The 23,872-nt window shown below is 35.0% G+C and overlaps 2 protein-coding genes and 1 pseudogene across 2 annotated transcripts; all 3 read right to left on the bottom strand.

The window, feature by feature from the left end:
* Positions 1-218: 218 nt before the first annotated feature.
* Positions 219-1,921, bottom strand: LOC133316643 (F-box protein At2g39490-like; annotated as a pseudogene).
* A 4,499-nt stretch (positions 1,922-6,420) lies between these two features.
* Positions 6,421-7,613, bottom strand: LOC133316618 (aquaporin TIP1-3). The gene is made up of 3 exons (XM_061518394.1): positions 7,481-7,613; positions 6,887-7,137; positions 6,421-6,795 (listed from the first exon to the last, which is right to left on the bottom strand). The coding sequence occupies exons 1-3, from the start codon at positions 7,611-7,613 to the stop codon at positions 6,421-6,423; spliced, it is 759 nt and encodes a 252-aa protein (XP_061374378.1).
* Positions 7,614-11,902: 4,289 nt separating this feature from the next.
* LOC133316621 (ABC transporter B family member 20-like) lies at positions 11,903-23,550 on the bottom strand. Its single transcript, XM_061518397.1, has 11 exons — positions 22,882-23,550; positions 20,110-20,164; positions 19,824-19,999; positions 19,507-19,707; positions 18,772-19,031; positions 18,384-18,694; positions 18,065-18,285; positions 17,602-17,942; positions 15,123-15,910; positions 14,795-15,036; positions 11,903-13,776 (listed from the first exon to the last, which is right to left on the bottom strand). The coding sequence occupies exons 1-11, from the start codon at positions 23,266-23,268 to the stop codon at positions 12,547-12,549; spliced, it is 4,212 nt and encodes a 1,403-aa protein (XP_061374381.1). The 5' UTR covers positions 23,269-23,550; the 3' UTR covers positions 11,903-12,546.
* Between the last annotated feature and the right edge of the window lie 322 nt (positions 23,551-23,872).

The raw sequence follows: 23,872 nt of genomic DNA, 5'->3' as shown, positions 1-23,872 counted from the left end.
ATATAATACAAATAAAATTAGATTATATTGAATCATGTTTATATTTTTAACCAAACCCATTCTATAAATGATATTATAAGAAAATTAATTACATTTTCTTTTATCAAAATGGATTTAATCCAATCCGCTGAACAATACACAAAAGTAAAGGCAAGAGAAATAAAATTGGCAATAAAAAGATAAAAAGAAAATGTGTGTAATACCTCGCATACATGCTTAGTAGTTAGTAGTACATAACTTGGTTTTTTATTTTCCATTGTTTGATTCTTACAGAAAAGTCTTAGTTTGCAGTGATTTAATATGAAAAATCACTGCATAAACACTGCATCGAAGCAACTACCATCCGATGTCTTAATAATTGGAGGCTTTCCCTTGATTAGATGAAATAAACATTTTGCCACTGAGATTTCATCTTTCGGACTTGTAAACCCCATAAACTTTATCACTTTTAGATGCTCCAGTTCTGTACATTTACTTGCTTGCATTAAGCATGAATTGGATGTTCCAACCGAATAACATTTAGGATCAATCTGCACGCCAATTAGTGAAAAAAGTTATGTCAAAGTGCTTAAAAACTAAAACAGAACAAGAGCCCAAGAATGAAACTTACGGTCACAAAAAGTTGCTCCAAGGCGGGGCATAATTTCAAGAAGGAAAATAAAGCATCCATGTTATATTCATCCTTATAAGTGTCAATCCACCATAACTCTCTTAATTCATAGAACTTAAAGCTCCCAGATAGAGTAGAAATTGATGGCCATATTAATGCCTGCAAGAGAACTCTTTTGGAGTTTAATTAAAGAGAAAAATATTTCTGCAGTTACTGCAGATAAGTTATCTGCATTTATTCCCGAAATGACGTCGTTTTGGGATTGAAAAATTAAAAAATTATAATTATAAAAACTATAATAACCCTGAAATAAATTAAAATCACAAAAACACCATGATTTTCGCCCCAAAACAACGTCGTATTGAACTTACTGCTGATAACTTAAATTGTTCATTGGGAGAATAAAATAAAGATGAAACACCTTGAACATGCTTTAGGTCTAGGTTCAAGTCATGTTACAATTTCTCAAAGTATCAAAATATACATAAAAATGTGCAAGATAAATATGCATACCTCAAAAGTCCATTTACACAGAGTAAGAACTTGAGTGTTCTTAATTGTTAATAGAGTTGCATCAAAATCCTTGGTGTTGAAATTACTTCAACTGGGTCCTATTCTGAAATCAAGCATGGCATCACTCAGGTTGAAATGATATTCAGGCAAAATCCAAGGAAGAGGTCCACGATATCGAAAAGATCTGAGTTTTGAAGTCTTGAGATGTAGAGACTTCAACTGCAAGCAATCTAAGATGGTTAATTTGTGAAGCTCTGATTTGGAGTCAATACTCAAAGATTGCAATCCACTGCAACCAATGAAAACCAAGTTCTCAAGATGCTCCAAATATGAAACGATGGAGGAAGCTACATCACTTGTCAAATAGCTTATTGATTTCAAATAGAGAGTTTTGACTAAGGAAGTGGATGTTGTGTGTTGCTTATTGAGATTGAACTTGAGTTCATACTTCATTTGATGCTCTTTCTTCCAAGTGGAGAAATCCAGAAGAAGCTTACTATTATTAGCTATAGTTGCCAAGAGTACTACAGCACTGTCTTCAGCTAAGTGAAATTGAAGCTTTCTGGGATGCTTCAATGGATCAAGCTCCTCAAAAAGTGTTAGAAATGCAGCAAGAACACAAATGATATCTTGTGCAGTTCCATATCTAACAAGAGCTTCATTCCAAAGGTCTCTCCACCTGGTAGAAAGAAGGCTTGTTTCCAGTGAAGATTCATTTGGCAGAAAAGAAACTATGCGGCCAAGAATTTCGTCTGGTAAATTGCTAAACAGATCCTTCTCTGCAGTGTTATCTTCCATGGAGTCTGCTGTTTCAATATGACTTTGGTGTCTGATTTTGTTTGAACTATGATTGCAATGACATTTATATTACTAACTTTAAAAAAAAAATTATGAAAAAAAAAAAAAAATATATATATATATATATGTATGTATATATATAGAGAGAGAAATGTTATACTTACAATCTATTTTCGATTACAACTATATCTTAACCTTTGATTTCAGCCAATCAACGGTTATTATTTTCTCAAATTAAACTCATTAATTAATTATTAATTCATAATAAATGATATTTGATGATTGATCAAAATCAACAGTTAAGATATAATTGTAAGAAGTTGTAAACAAAAATAGCTTATAAGTATAACATTCCTCATATATATATATATATAGATGTAGGATCCTTTGACATTGGTGTCAAATTTAAAATTTGACATCTCATCTGAGAGCCATTAGATCAAAAAAGATCGATGGTATCACATTCTTACAAATCAGAGTCGTTGATCTTTTTTTATCTAACGGCTCTCAGATGAGGTGTCAAATTTCAAATTTGACACTGGTGTCAAAGGATCCTGCCTCATATATATATATATATATATATATATATATATATATATATATATATATATATATATATATGGGCAGGATATTCTTACACCGGTGTAAGAGTTAGAAGTCTTACACTCAATCTTGACCATTGATCCACTTGTATCCAATGGTTCACATTACTAAAAAATTTGAACCATTAGATATAAGTGGGACCAGCGGACAAGATTAAGAGTGTAACTTACACTGGTGTAAAATGATCCTAACCCATATATATATATATAGGGCTTATCATTTCTCAAGCTGCCGGAGATAAAGTTATCTTCGGCTATTAAATCATAACCGTACAAAGATGGATCAATGGTGATAAAGGAAGAGAGAGAAAAGGGGAATCATAACCACTCAAGGGTGAATCAATACATATAAGAAAATAAATAATCAAAACGACGTAGTTTTGGGGTGGCCGAAGATAAATTTGTCTCAAACAGCTTAAGAAATGTTTTTCTCATATATATATATATATATATATATATTTTACAAGTGTGAATGATTCAAATTCTATATATCATTCAATAACTTTATATAGCATGATTTTTTTTCATCCAACCATTGAATTACAATTATTTATTATTATTGTTATTTTTTTGGTAAACCAATTATTTATTATTTGATTTGTGTTAAATATTGCAAAAATTAAACATAAATAAAATTATAATCAAATAAATATTTTTATATATTTTTAAAATATTGAGTTATTTATGTGATGAGATTAAGATGGTTTCCCTTAACGAGGTGGAGGTGTAGTATCTTAATGTAATAGTGATCAATGAGGCAATGATACATACTAAAGCTTTAAAGAGAGCTATCGGGATAGTCTCACACGAGTTGATTCCTCTCTTTTTTAAGTTAAAAACTAAAAGGAGAGGAATTATACATGCACTAAGTGCAAGAGGATGGTGTTTGAGGGCATAGTGGCTTTGGTATAATTTCTCCCAATGTGTTGCTTCAATAGTTGAACAATGATATCTATATGTGGAGGAGATTTTTCAATGATGAGTTAGAAAGATAAACCATAAATATTTTGCTCTAGTGAATACCACGTAGCACCGGCCGACCCACACTTGTGCAAATGTGGACAAGTGTAGACACAAATCAAAAGCACCCTTGAAGGTTATATAATCCATTTCTTAACTTCAAAAAAAGATATATATGATTAAATTAAGAAACTCATAAAACAAATGATATTTTCACTTCTTATAATTGTATTATTATTTTTTGATAAATGACGACATTAAGGTTTGAACCTATTCCCTTATATAACTCTTAATTATTATTATTTTATGTTAAGTAAAATTTTCTTTTATTTTCTTTTTTATATTGTTTTATTTTTTAATGCATTTAAAACTTTCTTTAAAAAAACAATTCGGTCGCGCAGTCCTTTAACCTCAGTCACTAAGTGTGCATACATAAATAAAATTTTCTGAATCTACTACTACCACAAAGTGAGGCAAACATACTAATATGAGGTGTGAGTTGTGTTGATTAGAGGTGGCAAAGTGGGCGGTCCGCCCCGCCCCACCCCGCTATCAATCCGTCAAAAAATGAGTCAGCCTGCCCCGCCCCGCTTTTGAAAGTGGGCTGAAAAACTCAGTCTGCCTCGCCCCGTTTGGCGAGTTGGGCGGATTGGCCCGCCAGCACGAGCCTATTTTACACTGACCCTCATCGGCCTGCCTATGCCCGCCATCAACCCGCCAAAAAATGAGTCCGTCCCGTCCCGCCCCGCCCCGCTTTTGAAATGGGTTGAAAAATTCAGTCCGCCTCATCCCGTTTGACGTGTTGGGCGGGTTGACCCGCCGAGCCGAGCCCGTTTTGCCAGCTCTAGCTCTAGTGTTGATGAATGGGGGTAAATTTTCTACAATGAACATTTAAAAACTTCACTTTAACATACATAAGAGGGACCCCTTAAATAGGTTTTAGACTTTTAGTGACCCACCCATAATACTTAATCAATACGGTCGGTCAAGAACAAATATATATCACGTTAAATTTACTATATATAAATAAAGCATCGAGGAATTATATTAATATAATATTTTTACTAATCTTATAAAAATTATTCAATACTGTAACAATGATCGGAGGCTATTAAATGCTTTTTAAAACCGCTTCATAAATCTATACGACTTTCATTCATTAAATAACTGCACCACATATACACAATGGGAAACGCAAACTGTAATTCGGTGGCTTTTAATGGAATAATAGCTTGTAAAACTGGCAAATTACACATCTTCAGAGACGTGTCATCAGGTCAAGGATTGTTAACATTTATTTGATTTGAATTGAAGCAAAGCTTGTAGTTATAGATGATGGACCATAACTTTTTCTTCTTCTTTTGCATCCTTAAAAAAAAAAAAAATATTTTCACTTTCGTCTCTAATAAAAAAAAAAAATTCCTGAATTTTAAAAAAATTCAAAATAAATTCATTTAGTTAAAATTATAATCTTTCACAAATTCAAAAAAGATGCAGATTAATCTCTTAAAATCAAAAGGATTAAAATAAATTTACTTTAAATTTCATAAAAATCACAAGAATTAATTTTTTTTGTAAAGGAATAAGTAAAAACTATATTTTTTGTTAAGATCGAAAAACTGTACTGTTTTTCTTACGAAAACTAGCTTTCTTGAGTAAATGTTTTTACTGCTGTCCGGTTCTGACGTTGTGATATTATAAAAGTAGATAGATTGAGACGTAGTAACAAATTTGCTGATGGAAGGAGTGGACTTTGAGCCATTCTTTTTCTCTTCTAGAATGCATTTCATATTTACGTTTATTGGCTGAATTGTTGCCCATAATAAAATGACTTGTGACTTGTGATGTATTGATAGTAGCTACGGCAGTCGGCATAGCAGATGATAGCTTGTGGGGTCATTCTTAAGAAAATTAAAATAATTACGGGTAAAAAAAATAGGTGCAGATTATATTTACAAACTCTTACAAACTACACTATGTAAGACCGGTTCTACATTAATCACACAGTGTACGACCGGTCCTACATTAGTATAATTACAAAAAAAGTTTGTAAACGGATACTGTTCTAAAAAAAATATTATATAACCTTTGTCTTTGTGTGTGTGTTGGGGGGCAAAGTTATTTAAACTAATCAATTTAAAAAAAAAAAAAAAAAGTTACACTTCAAATATCATTTTCAAACATAACCTAATTACTCCTTGACCTAACTTATTTACTTGTTTGACTTCAAGTATTATATTTTGGAAAATATTATTCTCCTTTCGTATAAGATAATTTCTCTCATGTTCTCTCACTTTGATTTTTACACCTCACTTTTCATTTCTTTTCTTTTTTCTTGTAATGGTGGGACCCATCCATTTTATCTCTATAACATAAGATAACTATCTTATGTAAAAAGAGACTAATAAATCCCTTATATTTTTAGCAGTAATTATTTTGTTTCAATAAAGCAAATAAATTTTATATTTGTAACAGACACATCATCCCTATATTAAATTATTAATAGTTGACTTTACCGGCAATAAAAAAGTTTGTTGTTTAGTTTTGTACCAAAAATATACTTCTTGTTAATTCACTCTACCCTCATTCTTCTATGCTCTTATATTTTGAATCCAGTGATGCATTTTGTTACACAAACATGACCAGGCTAATAAAGGGAATACCAAAAAAAAAAAATTAAAAAAGAAAAAGATTGCTCAGTCAAAAAAGGACATATTCATTGTTTTAGCAAGCAAAAATTACATCTAGAAATTTCCTTGTTTTTCTCTATTACATTAAAAGAAATAGAAATCTTAATGTCTAAGATACAAATATAGAGTACTCAAAATCTTTTTAATTCCTAACCATCTATAAAGGAGCTGAAACATTGAATAAATTTTATTCACTCCTCAATAGGGAGATGACAGACAAGCTCACATTAATTTAAAAAGAAAAAATCTAGAAGCTATTGCTTGAAAGGGGTTCATGACCATCATCACCAATGAAAATATTATCATAGATAATGGCAGCAATTGTTGCACCAACAAATGGGCCAACCCAATAGACCCAGTGATTAGTCCAAGTCCAGCTAACTACAGCTGGGCCAAAGGACACAGCTGGGTTCATGGATGCACCATCAAAAGCACCACCAGCTAAGATATTGGCACCCACAATAACACCAATTGCAATTGGGGCAACAATGCCCACATTCCCTTTCTTTGGGTCTACTGCTGTGGCATAAACTGTGTATACCAACCCAAAAGTCATCACAATTTCAAAAACTAATGCATTCCATATGGATAAATCAGAGGATATAGAAAAGGCTGATGTTTCCTGCAATGTACAAATTATTATAATATAAGAGAGTTTCAATCATGAATGTAAGTGCAAAATTTGTAACCAATTTTAAGTGTTTAATGGTTACCATTCCACCAGTAGCAGACTTGAGAAGAATACAAGCAACAACTGAACCAAGCAACTGAGCAATCCAATACAAAATGCTTCTCAACAGGGTTATGTTTCCTCCTATGAAGGCACCAAATGTGACAGCAGGGTTCACATGACCCCCAGAAATGTTTGCACCAACAGAAACAGCCACAAAAAGCCCAAATGCATGAGATAATGATGCAGCTATGAGACCAGCAGGTGTTGCGGGTCCATTGTTGGTAAGTTTGCCTGCCATAAATAATCAACTTGCATGAGTGATTCCTACCACTATGTCTTAATAACACTTATTAGGCTTGTGCCAATCAAATTTCAAGCTCATTGGGTGTAACACTTTTCTTTAAATTATTCTAAACTACAATTTAACTATAAATGGGATAAAGAATTTCATTGATTAATCGACTAATCATGTCGAGGGACCACAAGGACAACAAAGTTCTCCCTACCAGAACTCGAATTCGAGACTATTAATTAAGCTGAAATAACTCCTTATCAGTTAATCCACGTGCTTGGTGATTAAAGATAATTTCTAACACACATTTTTTGAGAGAAAAGAATAATGTAGAGTGCTCACTGTAAGCCATGCCAGATCCTTGACCAGCAAAAACAAAAATGATCATGGAGAAGAATTCTGCAAAGGCTGCTCTAATTGCATCAGGTTGGCCAGCCTCTCCGGGAGACCCAATTGCAATTCTATAGATTGCCATTAGCTTAGTAATAATCAGAAACAGAAGAATACCAATGTGCTCTATTATTTTTCTTTGCTATAATTTGGTTAAAAGTGAAGGAAAAAAGTGAGAGATTTGTTTGCTTTTTAAATACCAAAATAAACGCCAAAGGAAAGGGTCAGTATAAGACTGTGTGCAAATATGTGAAGCCTTTAAGGACTAAGGAGTAGAGTCTTCATGGAGCCACTTGTATGTGACTTGGTCATAGTTTTGCCATGTATGTGGCTGTGATGTGATGTAGCTGCAGCTGAAATGGGAGATCAAACGAATCATACAGAGGGCATTACTTGATCATTGTGCTATATTTTTAGCACCAGCGACAGTGCCGGGTAGCCTAACATTTAAGTACGAATAGAACAGACCATGTTTAATTGTTTTTCAATGCCTGAGTGCACTGCTTGATTTCAGTTTCATAATATAATGGTAAGACATAGGAAATGATAGATATACTCCGGAAAAAAAAATTAAATATTATTGTTTTAATAAAAAATCATGAAAATATAGTCGTTTTGAATTTAATTACAAATATATAACACTCAAACATGCCACACACAAGCGTAGCCTGATGGAGAAAGTGTGTTTTAGGAGAGAGACATGCCCCAATGGGGCTTGTTTAACCAAATATTGACACGTGACACAAAAAGTCAACAATTTACCCGTAAAACGTTAGAAGTCCATAACTTTTGACTCGGGTGTCTGAATTAGGTAAAAAAAAATTGATTCCACACTAATTTTTGAGATATAGCAATGACATCCAATTTAACATATTTTGTCTCTCACAAAAAAAGTTCAAATTTACAACATTGATACTGTAAGAATATTTAAACTTATGTTAATAAAGAGAAAACCACTCTCATGATTATAAACATTCCTAATAAAAATTCTTATGACTATGGTACCATTGTTGCAAATTGAAATTTTAGTTATAGGAGACAAGTCCGTCAAAAATATTTTCCAAAAAATGTTTCCTTGTGCTCCATTTTGCATATTTTTTAAATTTTGTAGTATATTACACACACACGTGTTAATTAATTAATCTATTTCTAATGCTTCTAAATTCATCTCCATTTTTGGATGGTCAATATGTAGCCATCAATTATGAGAAAACTACCCGAATCATTATCACCCATAGTTAAATAATTAATCTTTTTTGTAGATTTTTCTGCATTGGACTAACAATGTTAGATATCTAGAATACAATTCGTCAACTGAAGTAGAAACATCAATTTTACACTAAGCAATATTTTAGCTATTGACCGCATCAAAAATTATCTTATTAATTCCTCGAATAAATTGTCATAAAGATTCTGTTACTATTTTGATTTATGGTGTAGTTGATGATATTCCTTGCATGGATAACGGTAGAGGACACCATGTCCATCTATCTAAAAGCACAGAAAATATAAGAATAAAAGAAACACGGCCATGTTTTTTTTTTTCGTTTCATTTTTCCTTTTGTTATCTTTTTTTGTTCTCCTGTGACGTGTAGAGAAAAATAAAAAATAGTGAAGAGAAAAAATACAAGAAGCTAAGAATTTCAATTCACAGTAATGGTACCATAAGCATAAGGATCTTTACTGTGAATATTTCTAATCATGACAATACTTTTCTCTTTATTAATCTGAGTTTAAACGTTCTTATAGTATCTTTTTTATAAATTTGAATTTTTTTGTGAAAGACAAAATATGTCAAATGATGTGTTATTGCGTAGATCTCGAAAAATTATGTGAAATCAAAAAACTTTTTAGTTAATTCGGACACCCAAGTCAAAAGTTATGGACTTCCAAAGTTTTACGGGTAAATTGTTGAATTTTTGTGCCATGTGTCAACATCTAGTGAAACACGCCCCATGTGGATGTGTCTCTCTCAGATGGGCGTGTCTCTATCTTCTAACTCACGAAAAAATATTGAGTGGTCCCCCTTCTTTCCCCTTCTCTCTCCTCTTTCCTCTCTCCTCTCTTTCTCTCTCACTCTCTCTTCCCTGCACACATGTGTCCGTATCACTAAATATTCTCTCCTAGCTCACGCCCATGTGGGCGTGTTTGGGTGCTATACTTGTATAAATAATTTTAAAACAACTACATTTTTGTAATTTGTTATTAAAAAAGAAATATTTAAAGTAAGAGTAAATACTTTTTTTTGTCCTTGACAAATTTTATGATACCCACTTTAGTCCCTAGCAAATAAAAAGACTATTTGTGATCCCTAAGAAATTCAAAGTGAATTCACGATTTCAACTAAATTAGATATAATAACTTTACTATAATAACAACTCAAAAAAGATTTAGTCTCGGTTTGAATTATTTATTTTTATATTTAAAATTCTATTGAGCATAATTTTTGGTAAAAAATTTAATCAGCAGTAAATATTTCTTTAATTAATTAAACTGATTATTAAGTTAATTTTTTAAATAATCAAAAGTATTATTATTGGGGTACGGTACCAAGGTACAACAACTCATTATTGTTTTGTCCTTTTTAAGGTACAATTGGGGTTCATTATCTTAGGGAAAATTAATTAATATAATTTAAAAATTTATCTAATCTCATTTTATTCTATTTTTAGACTGAATCTATCACATATATAAAATTAGGGCTTCTCTTTTCTCATGTCACATGAGATATCATCTCTCATGTCATAGACACAATAAGTGGTGGGGCCCACCACTTACTAAAAAAGAAGAAAAAACTAAAAAGATAGCACGAATTTCGATGTCTCACAACATGAGAAAACTATCTCCTATTACATAAGAAAATGATTTCCCACAAAATTATCTCTTTAAATGTAAATGATCATTTTATTTTATTTTTATTTTAAAAATGAATGTATGTGATATGAGATAAAGTTATTTCCTTATAAAGTAAATTAGCCTAATCTTATTTTATTTTATTTTTAAAATGAATTTATATTTTAAGAGATAAAATTATTAATTAATTAGTATGCTATTAATGGTACAATTTTATTTATTATGTAAATTTTATTCTGATGAGTTAAATTTAAATTATTTATTACAATTTTATTCAGTTACAAAAATATTTAAAAAAATACATAAAAAAATAAAGATAATAGAACCATACCGTTTGAAAAAAATTAGAGTGTATTGTTGGTAACCTCACCATTTAATCACATTATTAAATATCAAATATCAAAACCGAATTGTAGGTTGAGACTTGAGAATCTTGAGATAATCCCATTCATAGATAGTTATCAAAGAAAAAGAAATTATAAATGAAGGAAATTTCAATAAATGCAATTTAATTTCCTTTCAATTTTTTTCTGAAATTTCAAAATTCATTATTCAAATGGGAATAGATCAACTCAGGTTAAAATTTCATATCATATGCAAAAAATTTATGTCTTTCTTTCTCTTTTATAAGTTTTAATTGGATCCCTTTGTAAATTAAACACAAAATTTTCACATAACCAAATTATATAAAATCTTAGAAAGAGGATCCACTCTAATTATGTCCACACCAAAAAATACATATATATAATTGGAAATCCAAGTGTGTAACTAATTTTTTTAATAAAATGTTTAGGCTATAAGCCTGCGAATGATAGCATAGACTATTATGGTTGTAAAGACTACAAATGTTTCTGGATTCAATTAGTTAATAGAGTAATCTATAGCAGCTCTTTGGGGCAGATGTTAGTCTATTTCTTTTTGTTGAGCAAGCAAAATCACAATCTTGTGAAATTTTGAAACTGCATTACACATTGTGGAGAAATATCAGGAAAATCGTAATTAGAGACATGGAATTTGATATTACTTCTATATAATGACATCATGTGGTGGACCTAAGACTGCTAAAAACCTGCACCCAGGAAGGTGCTACACGTTAATTGTGGGAGCCAATGGAATGCGATGGAGAAGGGTACAGGATCAGCTCCTTGACCTCTGAAATGTTATGAACAATGCGAGCCTATACATGTTCTAATTTTCCTAATATTAAACTTGAAATATATATCAAGTAAAAAACAAAGAAACATTTGCAAGTGAACGAGATCATTTTTTTATACTAATAGAAAATCTCTGACGGTATCCCATCCATTAAGTCTATCCACTTTATCAAGATGCATGAGTATAAAGACTTTCAGGATCATTGAGAACTACATAATGGTACCCTGAAACTCATGCTTCCAACTTAAGTCATTATTCACATAGTGTGAATTAATTAAAGGCTCTATTAACTCCTATGCCTAGACGGGACAACGATGCGCACTGAACTTTGTCCATTCTCATTCTGTATACATGTAAAAGGGGTTGAAACAAGATTGGAAGATTATAAGAATGTAGTTAAATTCTTGGCAAATACACTTGAAAATTTGCATCCATTATATCTGGGGGGAAAAACACTCATGGGATTCAAGCAGCAAAAGGAATGCTTTCAAAACTACCACTATATATATACAGGGGTTACAACTCTTCGATCTGAATTTTCTCAAATTTTCACAAATTGAAGAACAAAATTACAGTTATGAATAAGTTCATTATCCACGCTTGAGTTAGGGAGAGTGAAAAGGGAGTCCAATAAAAGAGTCACATCAGCAGAATTAGTGTTGATTCCACCCTCTCTTGGCAAACAAATCAATACCACGGATACAAAACACCCTCGGTCTAAGCTGCTTGCCTCAAAAGAATCCAGCCCAAATCCACAAACCAACCAAACTCCAAAATCCTGTATTTAAATTCTACACATCTATCTTCCTACAGTATTCTCTTCCTATGCCTACCAATGCCGATTGCTAATCCAAGCTTCATCATTCCCATTGCTACCCATAACTTCCACCAGACATTCTTGGAAAAATCCTTCAGGAACAGAAGCCACCAGCAATTCAATTCAAGCAGAAAATGAAACTGTGCGCATGAAGCAACATTAGGAGCGATTACTCACATCACATACTCCCATCCTAAACAAGCCGATGCTGACGCAAAGCCTTACCAAAATGAGGTTGCATTAATCGGACATACAGACCATTCTTTGCCACCAACGAATCATGAGTCCCTTCCTCCACTATCCGTCCTCCATTAAGCACTACAATATTGTCCACATGCCTCATCATTGCAGCCCTATGCGCTATTAAAATAGTGGTCTTGTTTCCCATTATTAGCGTGTCTAAAGCCTCTTGCACCACTCGGCTTGACTCAGATTCAATTGATGAACTTGCCTCATCCAACAATAAGATAGGTGCATTTTTCAGCACTACCCTTGCAATTGCGATTCTCTGTTTCTGTCCGGGGGTTAAGTCAACACCTCTCATCCCAATATGAGTGTCATAACCATGAGGCAAGCTGCTAATGAAATGATGAGCATTTGCTATTCTTGCAGCCTCTTTCATCTCAGCTTCACTGGCATTATGCCTTGCATATATAATGTTTTCCCTTATGGTGGTTGAGAAGATAATAGGTTCCTGCTGAACCAGACCAAGGTGGCTCCTCAACCATCTCAAGTTATAGAGCTTTAAATCCCTCCCATCCAGTAAAACTTGGCCAGCAACTGGATCATAAAATCTCTCAATCAAAGATATTATAGTGCTCTTCCCTGACCCTGAAACACCCACAACAGCAACGGTTTGCCCCCCATTGACTTTGAGACTAAAATTGCTCAATACCAACACTTCTGGACGAGATGGGTAACAAAAATCAATATTTTTTAACTCAATGCTTCCATATACATTGGGTGGCTTCAATGCCGAGCTATCATCAGGATCAATTTTAGGCACACGATCTATAATTTCAAACACTGATATGAGAGATTTTCGTCGTTTCAGTATGTAAGGAGCCAACCCAAAGGGCTCCACAAGTGCAAATGTTGCAAATGAGAAAACCATGTACTCCTTGAGTGCAGTAGGTGGATCCATGTAACCATTTCTTATACATACCGCAGTGTACCAAAGTAGAAGGGCATTGCAAGCAAAAAGTAGAAACTGTGAAAAGCCAAATGCAAATCCAATTGCCATCCCATGAAGAAAGCTCTGCTTAAATATTTTCTTCAGCTGCAGCCTATAGAGCTCCATTACCTTATTACCAGCACAAAAAGCAACAACAGTGTAAATGTTTCTAACTGCATCTTCAAGAACCAAAGACGCCTTTCTGTGCATTTCCTGTATGCCCCTTGAAAATCCAGCAAGCCACAATTTCTGCAATATTCAAGCAAGCTGAACTTAATATGTATTTTATGCAAAAGATTAAACTCAACTAAACTCTCCTACTATTCCTAACCAGCTTTAGCAATTCATTCATATAATTACAAGATCAAGAAAACAAAATTACATTGTGAGGCGTGGATCTCACTTAACCAGGGCGGGTCCATTAATTTAATAACATTCATTGAGGTAAACAAGATTTTCGCAAAGACTGACAGTGAACTAGCATACAATGATGTTGACATTGATGCTGAAAGAAAATAAATGTAACAGAGCTATTTTTCTAATTCCTTTCTAAGGACAAAAATCTGATGAAGAATAAAATTAGCCATAGACACAGCCAAATTAAGCTTATTATAAATCATTAATAAGATAACTGCAACATCAATATATATTACAGTTACTGCAAGGCCATACCAATCTTAATATCAATATTTGTTAAAATAATCTTAACAGAATACTCATTGAGTTTTTATGCAGGACGTCTCATTAACCTTGATTTGAGAGAGAGAGAGAGAAATGAATCTCAACCAAAAATTACTCGAATAAAAATTACCCTTTTCCTTTTGTTTCGTGGGTTTCTTCACTTTCCCTTTTAAGTATTGGTAAGTCTGACACATATCCAGACATCTCTAGGGTTTTGTATTTGTTATGCCCCCACAGCATTCTTGCAGTAAAGGAGACCAATTTTACATTCATACCTACTTGTCACTGGAATATTATCTATCTGAATTGTTTTGTAATGAATGAACTGAATTAAGAAGAAGAAGATAAAACACCATCAACAAGAATCAATGGAAGAAAATCACACAATTTTGGATTAGCAACCACAATTCACGTTTCATTCAGAATCTGAAATTTTCTAAACAATATGAAATTTCAAAACCACTGGATTTTGCCAGAGGCATAAATTTCCATAAACAGCATTGACATGACATCATAAAGAAATAAAAGCTCAACACAACCATCAGGGAAAAGTTATATTTGGAAAACTAGAAGAGCAGGTCCAAACCTGGGCAATGGCAGAAACACAGAGAATTGGAAGGGTTGCAAAAGCCACAAGTGCTAAGCGCCAGTGAAGCAAAGCACCAACAAGAAGACCAACAATGACTGCAGCACTGTCCTGTATGAATATAGAAAGCCGGTTGCTAAAAGCAGCACGTACGAAAGTAGCATCATTGGCCAATCGCATGGATAAATTGTCAGCACTGTTTTCCTCATCATCAAACCATCCCACTTCATTGCGTAGCATGGCTGCCATATTATAGCAAAAGATTAAGTAATGTTCAGAACTAAACATTATTTAAACGGAAAATACTGCAAAAGGAGGAGTTTTGTACCTGAGAACATCATTCTCCTAACTCTTTCTGTCATTTTCTCTCCCATAATACCAAAGTAGAAATGCTGCAAAAAGTTGGCAACAACTGTCACAATACCCATGCAGCCGATGATCAAGCACCACTTGTCTACCTCCCGATGTAAGTGATGATGATCATCTATTCTATAGTAGGCTGTCACCACAAGGCCAATAACATAAGCAAGAAGGGGATTGAAAGAACCAAAGATAGCAGCACCTATGCTTCCTAACACAGCATAAAGCCACTCAGCATTACTAAGCTCAGCCAGCTTCTTAAGTGATGGTGGTTTTCCATGCCGCGCATCCTTTGTTTCTCTCATTTTAACTGAAATATCATCAGAATGACTATGTGGTCTACTAAAAGTCTGTGAATGGGAGCGTTCATTTTTAGGATCAGATGTTAAAAGTGGTGAAACAGGGGATTCTGGGTCAGAATCATTTGATGTTTGTCGATGCACAGACTGAACATCAATCTTGGGTAGCTCCGGCAGTCTCATTTCAAAACTGTCCTGCCTTCTTATTGATGGCTCCTTATCTGCTGCATCCAAATCCTGACCATTTTCCACCATCTTCTCAGGTGGTGGGCTCCGAACTTTTGGTGATTCTTGCAAGTTAAAGATGCCATCAGGAGGTCGGGATACATTAGAAACTCTTTGAAGAGAGGGTGACTTGATCATTTTAGGGGATGATGGTTCTTTGAAGCTATGACTTGCAGAGGATTCCTTCTCAATTTGGAATGCTGCAGTCTCCTTGTAGTTCCGAACAGGCATCCTTTTTTAAAAAAAAAGTGAGCTATCAGCATACCAGTGGAGAAATCTTGCACATTATTAAAACACAATATTAAATGATGTTGTTCAGTGGGTATCAAAATGAACTAAAGAAAGTGTAAATATTATTAGTTTATTATTCTAAAATAATTTTCTTAACAGACTCATGCCACTTTCACCATCACAATATTTGTTCTTGAAAAGCGCCATGTTATATTCTGGGTAAACACCAAACAATAATGCATGGCAAAGGGGGAAGAAGCATGATTTGATTCCAATATTTGACCTCTTGGGAAGTTTTGCTGCCTCTTCGCATCTAAGAAGCTCTGCATATAAGCTTTCCAGGGTCAATAATTCATCATGAGTACCCATTTCAACAAGTTGACTAATAGGAATATATACGTACGTATATGTAAGGGGAATTGTATATGTAAGGGGAATTGTAGGGAATTATGCTCTACCCATGAGGTGGCATAACTAACTTTGGAATTGTTGAGATATATAAAACCATTAATGTAGCTTCACCTAACAGCTTAAGCTTTTGGGTTGAATTGGTTCTTTACATGGTATCAGAGCCTCGGTGTACCGGGTTCGAACCTCACCGCCCCCCACTTTCTTTCAAGTGGAATTTCTTTGTTCGCACAGGTAGGTGGGCCTGTGCATTGTCCACCCTTCAAGCCCAGTGGGCTCTCGTGTGAGGGGGCGTGTTGAGATATATAAAACCATTAATGTAGCTTCACCTAACAGCTTAAGCTTTTGGGTTAAATTGGTTCTTTACAGGAATATTCTAGGAGGTTAGGCTTAGTATAAGATGGGGAGGGTGAAAGGTGTGAAGGCAGATTGGGAATTGATAGGATCAGGCAAAATATCAAAGTAAAACACAACGAAACACCAACAAATGGCCCATAAAACTGGATTTTCTTTGATATATCAGTACGGGAAAGTACAAACTACAGAGACAATTCGGAAGTAATGGAAGAAGAAAGGAAAAATACAAGAAAAGCTAAAATATTTTCTGGAGCAATTCGAGAGGCTCCAGATTTCTCTCCCAATCTGGTTTCCCATCCCAAGTGTGTCCAAATTCCCAATCTGCCTTCACACCTTTCACCCTCCCCATCTTATACTAAGCCTAACCTCCTAGAATATTCTAAAGTATATGTAAAGGGAATTGTAGGGGATTATGCTTTACCAATGAGGTGGCATAACTAACTTTAGAATATTCTAGGAGGTTAGACTTAGTATAAGATCCAGAAAACAGCCTCTTTGCAATTATGCAAGGGTAAAGTTGCGTACAAGGGAAATCTAGAGCCTCTCGATATATCAAAGAAATGTCTCCGTAGTTTGTACTTTCCCTTACTGATATATCAAAGAAAATCCAGTTCTCTGGGCCATTTGTTGGTGTTTCGTTGCGTTTTACTCTGATATTTTGCCAGATCCTATCAACTGGTATCAGAAAATCTTGCACATTATTAAAACACAATATTAAATGATGTTGTTCAGTGGGTATCCAAATGAACTAAAGAAAGTGTAAATATTATTAGTTTATTATTCTAAAATAATTTTCTTAACAGACTCATGCCACTTTCACCATCCCAATATTTGTTCTTGAAAAGTGCCATGTTATATTCTGGGTAAACACCAAACAATAATGCATGGTAAAGGGGGAAGAAGCATGATTTGATTCCGATATTCGACCTCTTGGGAAGTTTTGCTGCCTCTTCGCATCTAAGAAGCTCTGCATATAAGCCATCCAGGGTCAATAATTCATCATGAGTACCCATTTCAACAAGTTGACCTTCCTCCATAACTGCTATATAATCGGCATTCCTTATGAGACTAAGCCTTCGAGCAATTATTATTGTTGAGCGTCCCAACATAAGCAGATCCAGAGCCTCCTGAACAGCCCTCTCAGCCTCGAAATCAAGTCCACCAGTAACCTCATCAAGCAGAAGAATTGACGGATTTAGAAGCACAGCTCTTGCAATAGAGAGTTTTATTTTCTGCTCTTCGGTCAAAGCTAGACCAGCCCTGCCAACCTGAAAGACAGGAACCGTAGTTAGGAAAATAAATATGTGACTACCAATTAAAAGGAAACAGTTGAAAATACAATCCCCTAACAAAGAACCATAGGTATGTGATCATGTCAACCAAGCTTCACCTGCATGTCATAACCTTTCTCTAATGAGCTGATAAATGTATGTGCATGAGCTATTTTAGCAGCCTCTTCAATTTGATCCATGGTGGCATCCCTCCCATAAGCAATGTTGTCTCTTATACTCAAACTGAGCAAAGCAGGCTCCTGGGTGACTAGTCCTATTTGGCTCCTCAGCCATTCCAGTTTCAAATTCTTGATGTTTTCGCCATCTAAAAGAACTTCTCCTGAATCACATATTGGCAAATCAATTTAAATCTCCAAATGACCAATAGGGTACTTTGACTGCAATAGCAAAACACAGTATCAAGGGGAAAATAATTACCTAAAGTAGGATCATAGAAACGCTCCATGAGAGGAATAATACTACTTTTTCCAGAGCCATTTCTGCCAACAAGTGCCACAGCTTTCTTGGCAGGTACAGTGAGATAAAATCCACTCAAGATAGGGATTTCAGGACGAGACAGATAGCTGAAATAAACATTCCGAAACTCTATATTTCCTTGCACAGAATCAGGAGCAGTGCCTTCATGATTAACAGATGAGGATGACCGGCTTATCATCTCAAATAGTCTATAAGCAGCTATTCGCCCTTGATCAAATGAGTAGAAATTTGTTGCAGCTTGATTCAATCCCCTGAATTCAAGTAACAAAAATTATAAGTAAAATGGTGAACATAAAATGAAAATATATAAGTTGGGAATGACGCTTACAGGCCACTAAGAATTACAGCAAACAGAGCTGTTATAATTTGACCACCATGCGCTTTTCCGTGAATGACCAAGAATCTTCCAACCCAGAGTTGTAATGCACAAGAACATATTGCAAGGCCATACGTAAATCCAAGACCAAGCCCTTGAACGAGACTTATTAATATACCATATCTAAGAGTAGCTTGCAGTGATGTTGCATATGAATACTTGGCCAATGTTTCATTTGTAAAAGCATACAATGTCCTGACATAGGAAACTGCCTGCATCACAAGAAATTATCCACACTGAAAATCATATTCTGAAGCATTTCTGATCTTACTAAATACAACAGAGCAATCAGGGAAATCATATTCATTTCCTCCCAACTACCAAGCTAACTTCAGAGTTGAAGACCCAAAATGAAAAGTCCAATTTTAGCACCCAAAATTAAGACCCAAGATCAAATAGACATAGAAAGCACCCAAAGAAACAAACAAATCCACAACACCATCTAAAGAATTGAAAAAACATAATTAAGGTTGAACCATTCCACATGTCAGCGTTGAAATTCATCAATTATAAAGAACCAGTGTTATTTTAAATAGATAAGATGGTCTCATGTGAAATTCAATGCAGAAGAGTACTAACATGGCATCTTAAATTCATCTAAATGTCTCATACATAAACACAATAAAAGAAAGGAGAAAAGTACTTGGTTAAATGTAAAACATAATTGGAATTCAAACGATAAACAACCTGTTCAGCAATGCCAGCTGCTTCAGCATATGCATCTTGAATATTCTCTGCAAGCCGATGGAGGAATATATTTGATATTCCTCCAGCAGCCACAATAAATGGACCTGTGGCTAATGTTATCAAAGCAATCTGCCAACAATTGAAAAATCCAATGACAAGACCACTGAAGAATGTAGCCATGTTATGAATATAATTTCCAACCTGTATCATCAAAAGCAAATAAACATATTACACAAGACATATCTGGAGATATATCTGCGAAGAAGTTGAAAGTTTCGAAGGGACGAAATTATACACATGATTAAAAGAAGACATACTTTTTCACTAAGGGCAGACTGTATAAGCAGCACATCACTCAAAACTTGACTCACAATGTCTCCGTTGTTCCCATAAGTATCAAAAAAACTCATATCCTGATTTAGTAATACTTGAACATATTTTGACCTGATGACAGCTGTCTGCCTTTCTCCAGTCAAAATCCAACATGAAACCTCTATTAAACGGGGAAGAAAAATAAAAAGCATTAGAATTGTAAGAGGTTCAATTGCAAAATCTAATAAAACACATTTCCCATTATTAATTTTGATAAACATTAAGCTTTACCAATCCAACCAGCAGCAAAAACTCCTCCAGCAATATAAACAATGGTTAAAGCAAGCTGCAGAAGAACAAAGAGAAGCGTAAGTCCACTGGTTCACAAATTGAAGCCTTGCAGAAAACTGAAGATAATTTCACCTCTGAAATTTCCTCTTTTCAAAATTTGAAATAATAATAAAAAATATAAAAAGTAAATCAACAAAGAATAAAATTGACAAAATTATGAAAGAATTAAGAGGAATTATGACAATAGTAGAAAATGGAGTAAAACCTCAGAATATTCATAGATAAAGAGGAAAAGAGTGTTCCCCTGAATCCCAGCATTTTATGCTCTTATATCACAAAGGAACCTCAAATAATAGATAAACCAAAAAAAATACACAGAAAAGGCCTACAAAGCTTTCTATTACCTCTCCACTCTCCTACAGAAACTCAAAGGCCAAACACAAACAGAATGCATTTCAAAGGTTGACAAACTTTCTAGTATCTACCCAAGAATCCCAGATAACAGTTAATACAAATTAGGCTTTTAAAGCTAGTTACCCACGATAATCTGGTAAATGTAATCAGTGGCATATAGCACACCCAATAACTACTACCTCCCATAATCATAATATTGTCTGAAGGCCAACAGATCCAATGACAATATGGCAAAGAATTATGGCAGCATATTGACAAACTTTCTAGTTTCTACCCAAGAATCCCAGATAACAGTTAATACAAATTAGGCTTTTAAAGCTAGTTACCCACAATAATCTGGTAAATGTAATCAGTGGCATATAGCACACCCAATAACTACTACCTCCCATAATCATAATATTGTCTGAAGGCCAACAGATCCAATGACAATATGGCAATGAATTATGGCAGCATATTGCAATTAAAACCTAGATGTGAATGTGATGCTTAGGTTCCTCAGAAGACACATACCAAACACAAAGCCTTCTTCCCGCAGATACTGTTCACAGCAACCAAACAGCCAAGAAACTCACCATAATATCCCTTTCTATTGCCTGAAAATTGCACTTTCTTTCATATAACCCCAATGAAACTTCAATATTCTTCTAATCTTCGATACAACCTAGAAAACCCTAACTCATTAAATCCTAACCCTTTTGTCATCCTTGCATGGCTATTAACTGTGCCACAATTGCACGCTATAGCGCCACTGTAGAAGGTATTGGCTATGCCATGATACAGTTCAAGGTAGCGGCTGTAGTGGCCACTATTGCGGCCAAATTGCTACCAATGGTGTTGCAATTGCACCACTACAAGGAAGGGGTTCAAAAATTCCATTTCTGCCATCGATCTGATGTCCCAACAATCATATTAAAAGGGTTAAATGGACTTTTAACCCCTATTTTTAATTTGTATCTCTCGACTCTCTCTCTCTCTCTGTATGTCATAGGGTTTTCAGGGATCGGCCGCTACCCACATTTGATAACTATGCATTCTTGTATGTTTATGAAGCCAGAAAGTTGCAATGTACTCCAAGTAAATAGTTTAAGAATGCAATATATACTATATAGAAGAGCCCACTTCCAAATCAGAGGTAAGAGACTCTTCAAATAGTAGCTCCATGACTCAACCAACTCCTGCATCAACTCATCGAGTTGAAACATAGTTGTCAATAGCAGTTAGCTGCCGACCCCGAAAATGGTATAGCGGTGTAGCGGGTAGCGGTATTACCGCTACGGTGAAGTATTAATTCCACATATATTATACTACCGGTCAAGAAACGAGGCAATACCGCTTTTAGTATTAATGCTCAAACATAAGAAGTCACACAAAATCAAACACATAATTCCACAATCAATGTTAAATACAATGAACATAAAGGAAGGATCCAAAATTAAACACAACTGAACAATAAAATTGTCAAATAGTCAAGTACAAGAAGTGAACTAATAAAGAAAATCATCATCATCTCCGGATTCTCCATCAAATTCCAACATGGGAGTGGTGTAGCGGGGTAGCGGGTAGATGTATTGCTGCTACGCTACGCCGCTACCTTCCGCTACGGCCAATGTCGCGTAGCGTCGCAGTTTGTAGCGGCCGACCGCCGCTACCCGCTACGGTAGCGGTTTAGCGGCGCTACGGGCCGCTATTGACAACCTAACAAACTACTGATTACATAAGTAATGAAATTATTTATGACTAACCCTTATAGACAAGGTTAGAAGTTCCACGAAATATTAATTGCGCAATCGCCTACATTGTGCCAATTCAATGCAAGAGGTGCAATTATGAAAGTAGCCAGCAAAAATGATCAGTTTTTAAATGCACCCAAGGCCACGACAAAATCGGCAGAAACAAACAATTTTCTTGAACTCATGATTTTCCAATCAATTATGCCGAGAACCAGAATCAAAGATTTAGAGAATCTGACTAGAAAAATCTTCTCCGCACAAAAGTTCCCCACGTGTTGGACCAGTTTAAAAAACTAATAAAACATTACATGTTGCCTAGAAGACAACAAAGTAAAATACACATTTTGATATAAATAGCTTAAACCCTAAGTATAACTTCCTCAATTACCCGCTGGCCAAGAAAGCCAAAATAAAACTCTCAGAAATGAAAACCTACATGCTATGCTTACATACATCATCATCTCAACCCATTCTACTAACAATAAAGCCTGTCCATGATTTCTATTAATAAATTTCCAATTCAAGATTCAATTACATCTCAAAGGAAAAACATTGTCTGCGCCAAACACAAAGAAAACACAATCAAAAGCAAAAACTAGGGTTTTGTGCATAGAAATCACAATCTAACCTCGGTGAACCTGTGAAACTGTTCCTGCGACGTGCTATGCTGAGGATCCATCCGCAACACATGGATAATCTTCGCGAAGTAGTGCAAGTAAACGACGAGCGCCGTGCCGTGAGCCGCGGCAGCGATGGAACCGACGGCCATGAGGAACCAATCGAAACTGTCTGCGCATGCGAAGAGCCCTGAGAAAGGAACAGCGGCTGGCGGCGGCTCGATCTCCTCCGGTTCCTCCATCTCCTCCTCGACCTCAACCTGCTGTGAAGCGGAGGTCTCGGCGCCGGGGTCCATGTACGGAGACGGCGATTCCGGAGGCTCCGATACCTCCGACACCGGCGTGAGCGGTTGTACGTGAGGTGGTGACCACCCGAACAATCCCCTTGATATCATCATCTCTTCTCTCTCTCCGAAACGAAAACCCTCTCCGAATGAAAATTCTCGAATCAACAGATCCACAACACAAACTGAAAAGCCTTAAAAGAGTTATTTCATAATTGTCGTTTTTTTCTTTTTCTCTTCCGGCGAACGACGTCGTCCTGGCCTTTGCCGGCACCGCCGTCGCCGTCTCTTTATCAGCCTTCTCAGGTCGGAAAAGTTGTACGGAGAAGAGAAATGATATTGTCACCCGTAGCAGCACGCGAAATTTTTGAACCCTCTCTCTCTCTCTCTTTCTCTCTCTCTCTCTCTTGTTTGGGTTTTTTGTGGTTAGGTTTAACGGTCAAACGCCGGCGTTGATACGCTGTATGGTGTTTTTTATTTTATTAATATTTAATATAATATTATTTAGTAATTAAATTAATTAAGTTGTTTTTGGCTTTATGCTTTTTAAAGAACAGGGATTACAGTGAGTGTGCGCTGTTATTGCCAAAACTAGTTTCGAGTTTCAACGCTTTGTTATAAGGAAAATGATTTTTTTTTCTCAGATTTTATTTTTGTAATAAATGAACTTCCTAAATACTTAAAAGTTTGAATAATTCATTAGATAAATTAATGAATG

This window comes from Gastrolobium bilobum, unplaced genomic scaffold (assembly GCF_033153095.1).
Source record: "Gastrolobium bilobum isolate Gb01-03AN ecotype WA unplaced genomic scaffold, APGP_CSIRO_Gbil_v1 utg1827, whole genome shotgun sequence".
NCBI classification, from domain to species: domain Eukaryota; kingdom Viridiplantae; phylum Streptophyta; class Magnoliopsida; order Fabales; family Fabaceae; genus Gastrolobium; species Gastrolobium bilobum.
The sequence above is the reverse complement of the archived record's forward strand: the minus strand, read 5'-3'. Positions and strand labels throughout refer to the sequence as shown.

Excerpts from the sequence above, each read along its gene's own strand:
- LOC133316618 (XM_061518394.1), bottom strand. The coding sequence starts at position 7,613 with ATGGCAATCTATAGAATTGCAATTGGGTCTCCCGGAGAGGCTGGCCAA. Across the intron at positions 7,138-7,480 it reads AGGATCTGGCATGGCTTACA|GCAAACTTACCAACAATGGA; the intron begins GTGAGCACTCTA and ends TATTTATGGCAG. Across the intron at positions 6,796-6,886 it reads AGTCTGCTACTGGTGGAATG|GAAACATCAGCCTTTTCTAT; the intron begins GTAACCATTAAA and ends TGTACATTGCAG.
- LOC133316621 (XM_061518397.1), bottom strand. The coding sequence starts at position 23,268 with ATGATGATATCAAGGGGATTGTTCGGGTGGTCACCACCTCACGTACAA. Across the intron at positions 19,708-19,823 it reads AGTCTGCCCTTAGTGAAAAA|GTTGGAAATTATATTCATAA; the intron begins GTATGTCTTCTT and ends TTGATGATACAG. Across the intron at positions 18,695-18,771 it reads GCTGTAATTCTTAGTGGCCT|GGGATTGAATCAAGCTGCAA; the intron begins GTAAGCGTCATT and ends ACTTGAATTCAG.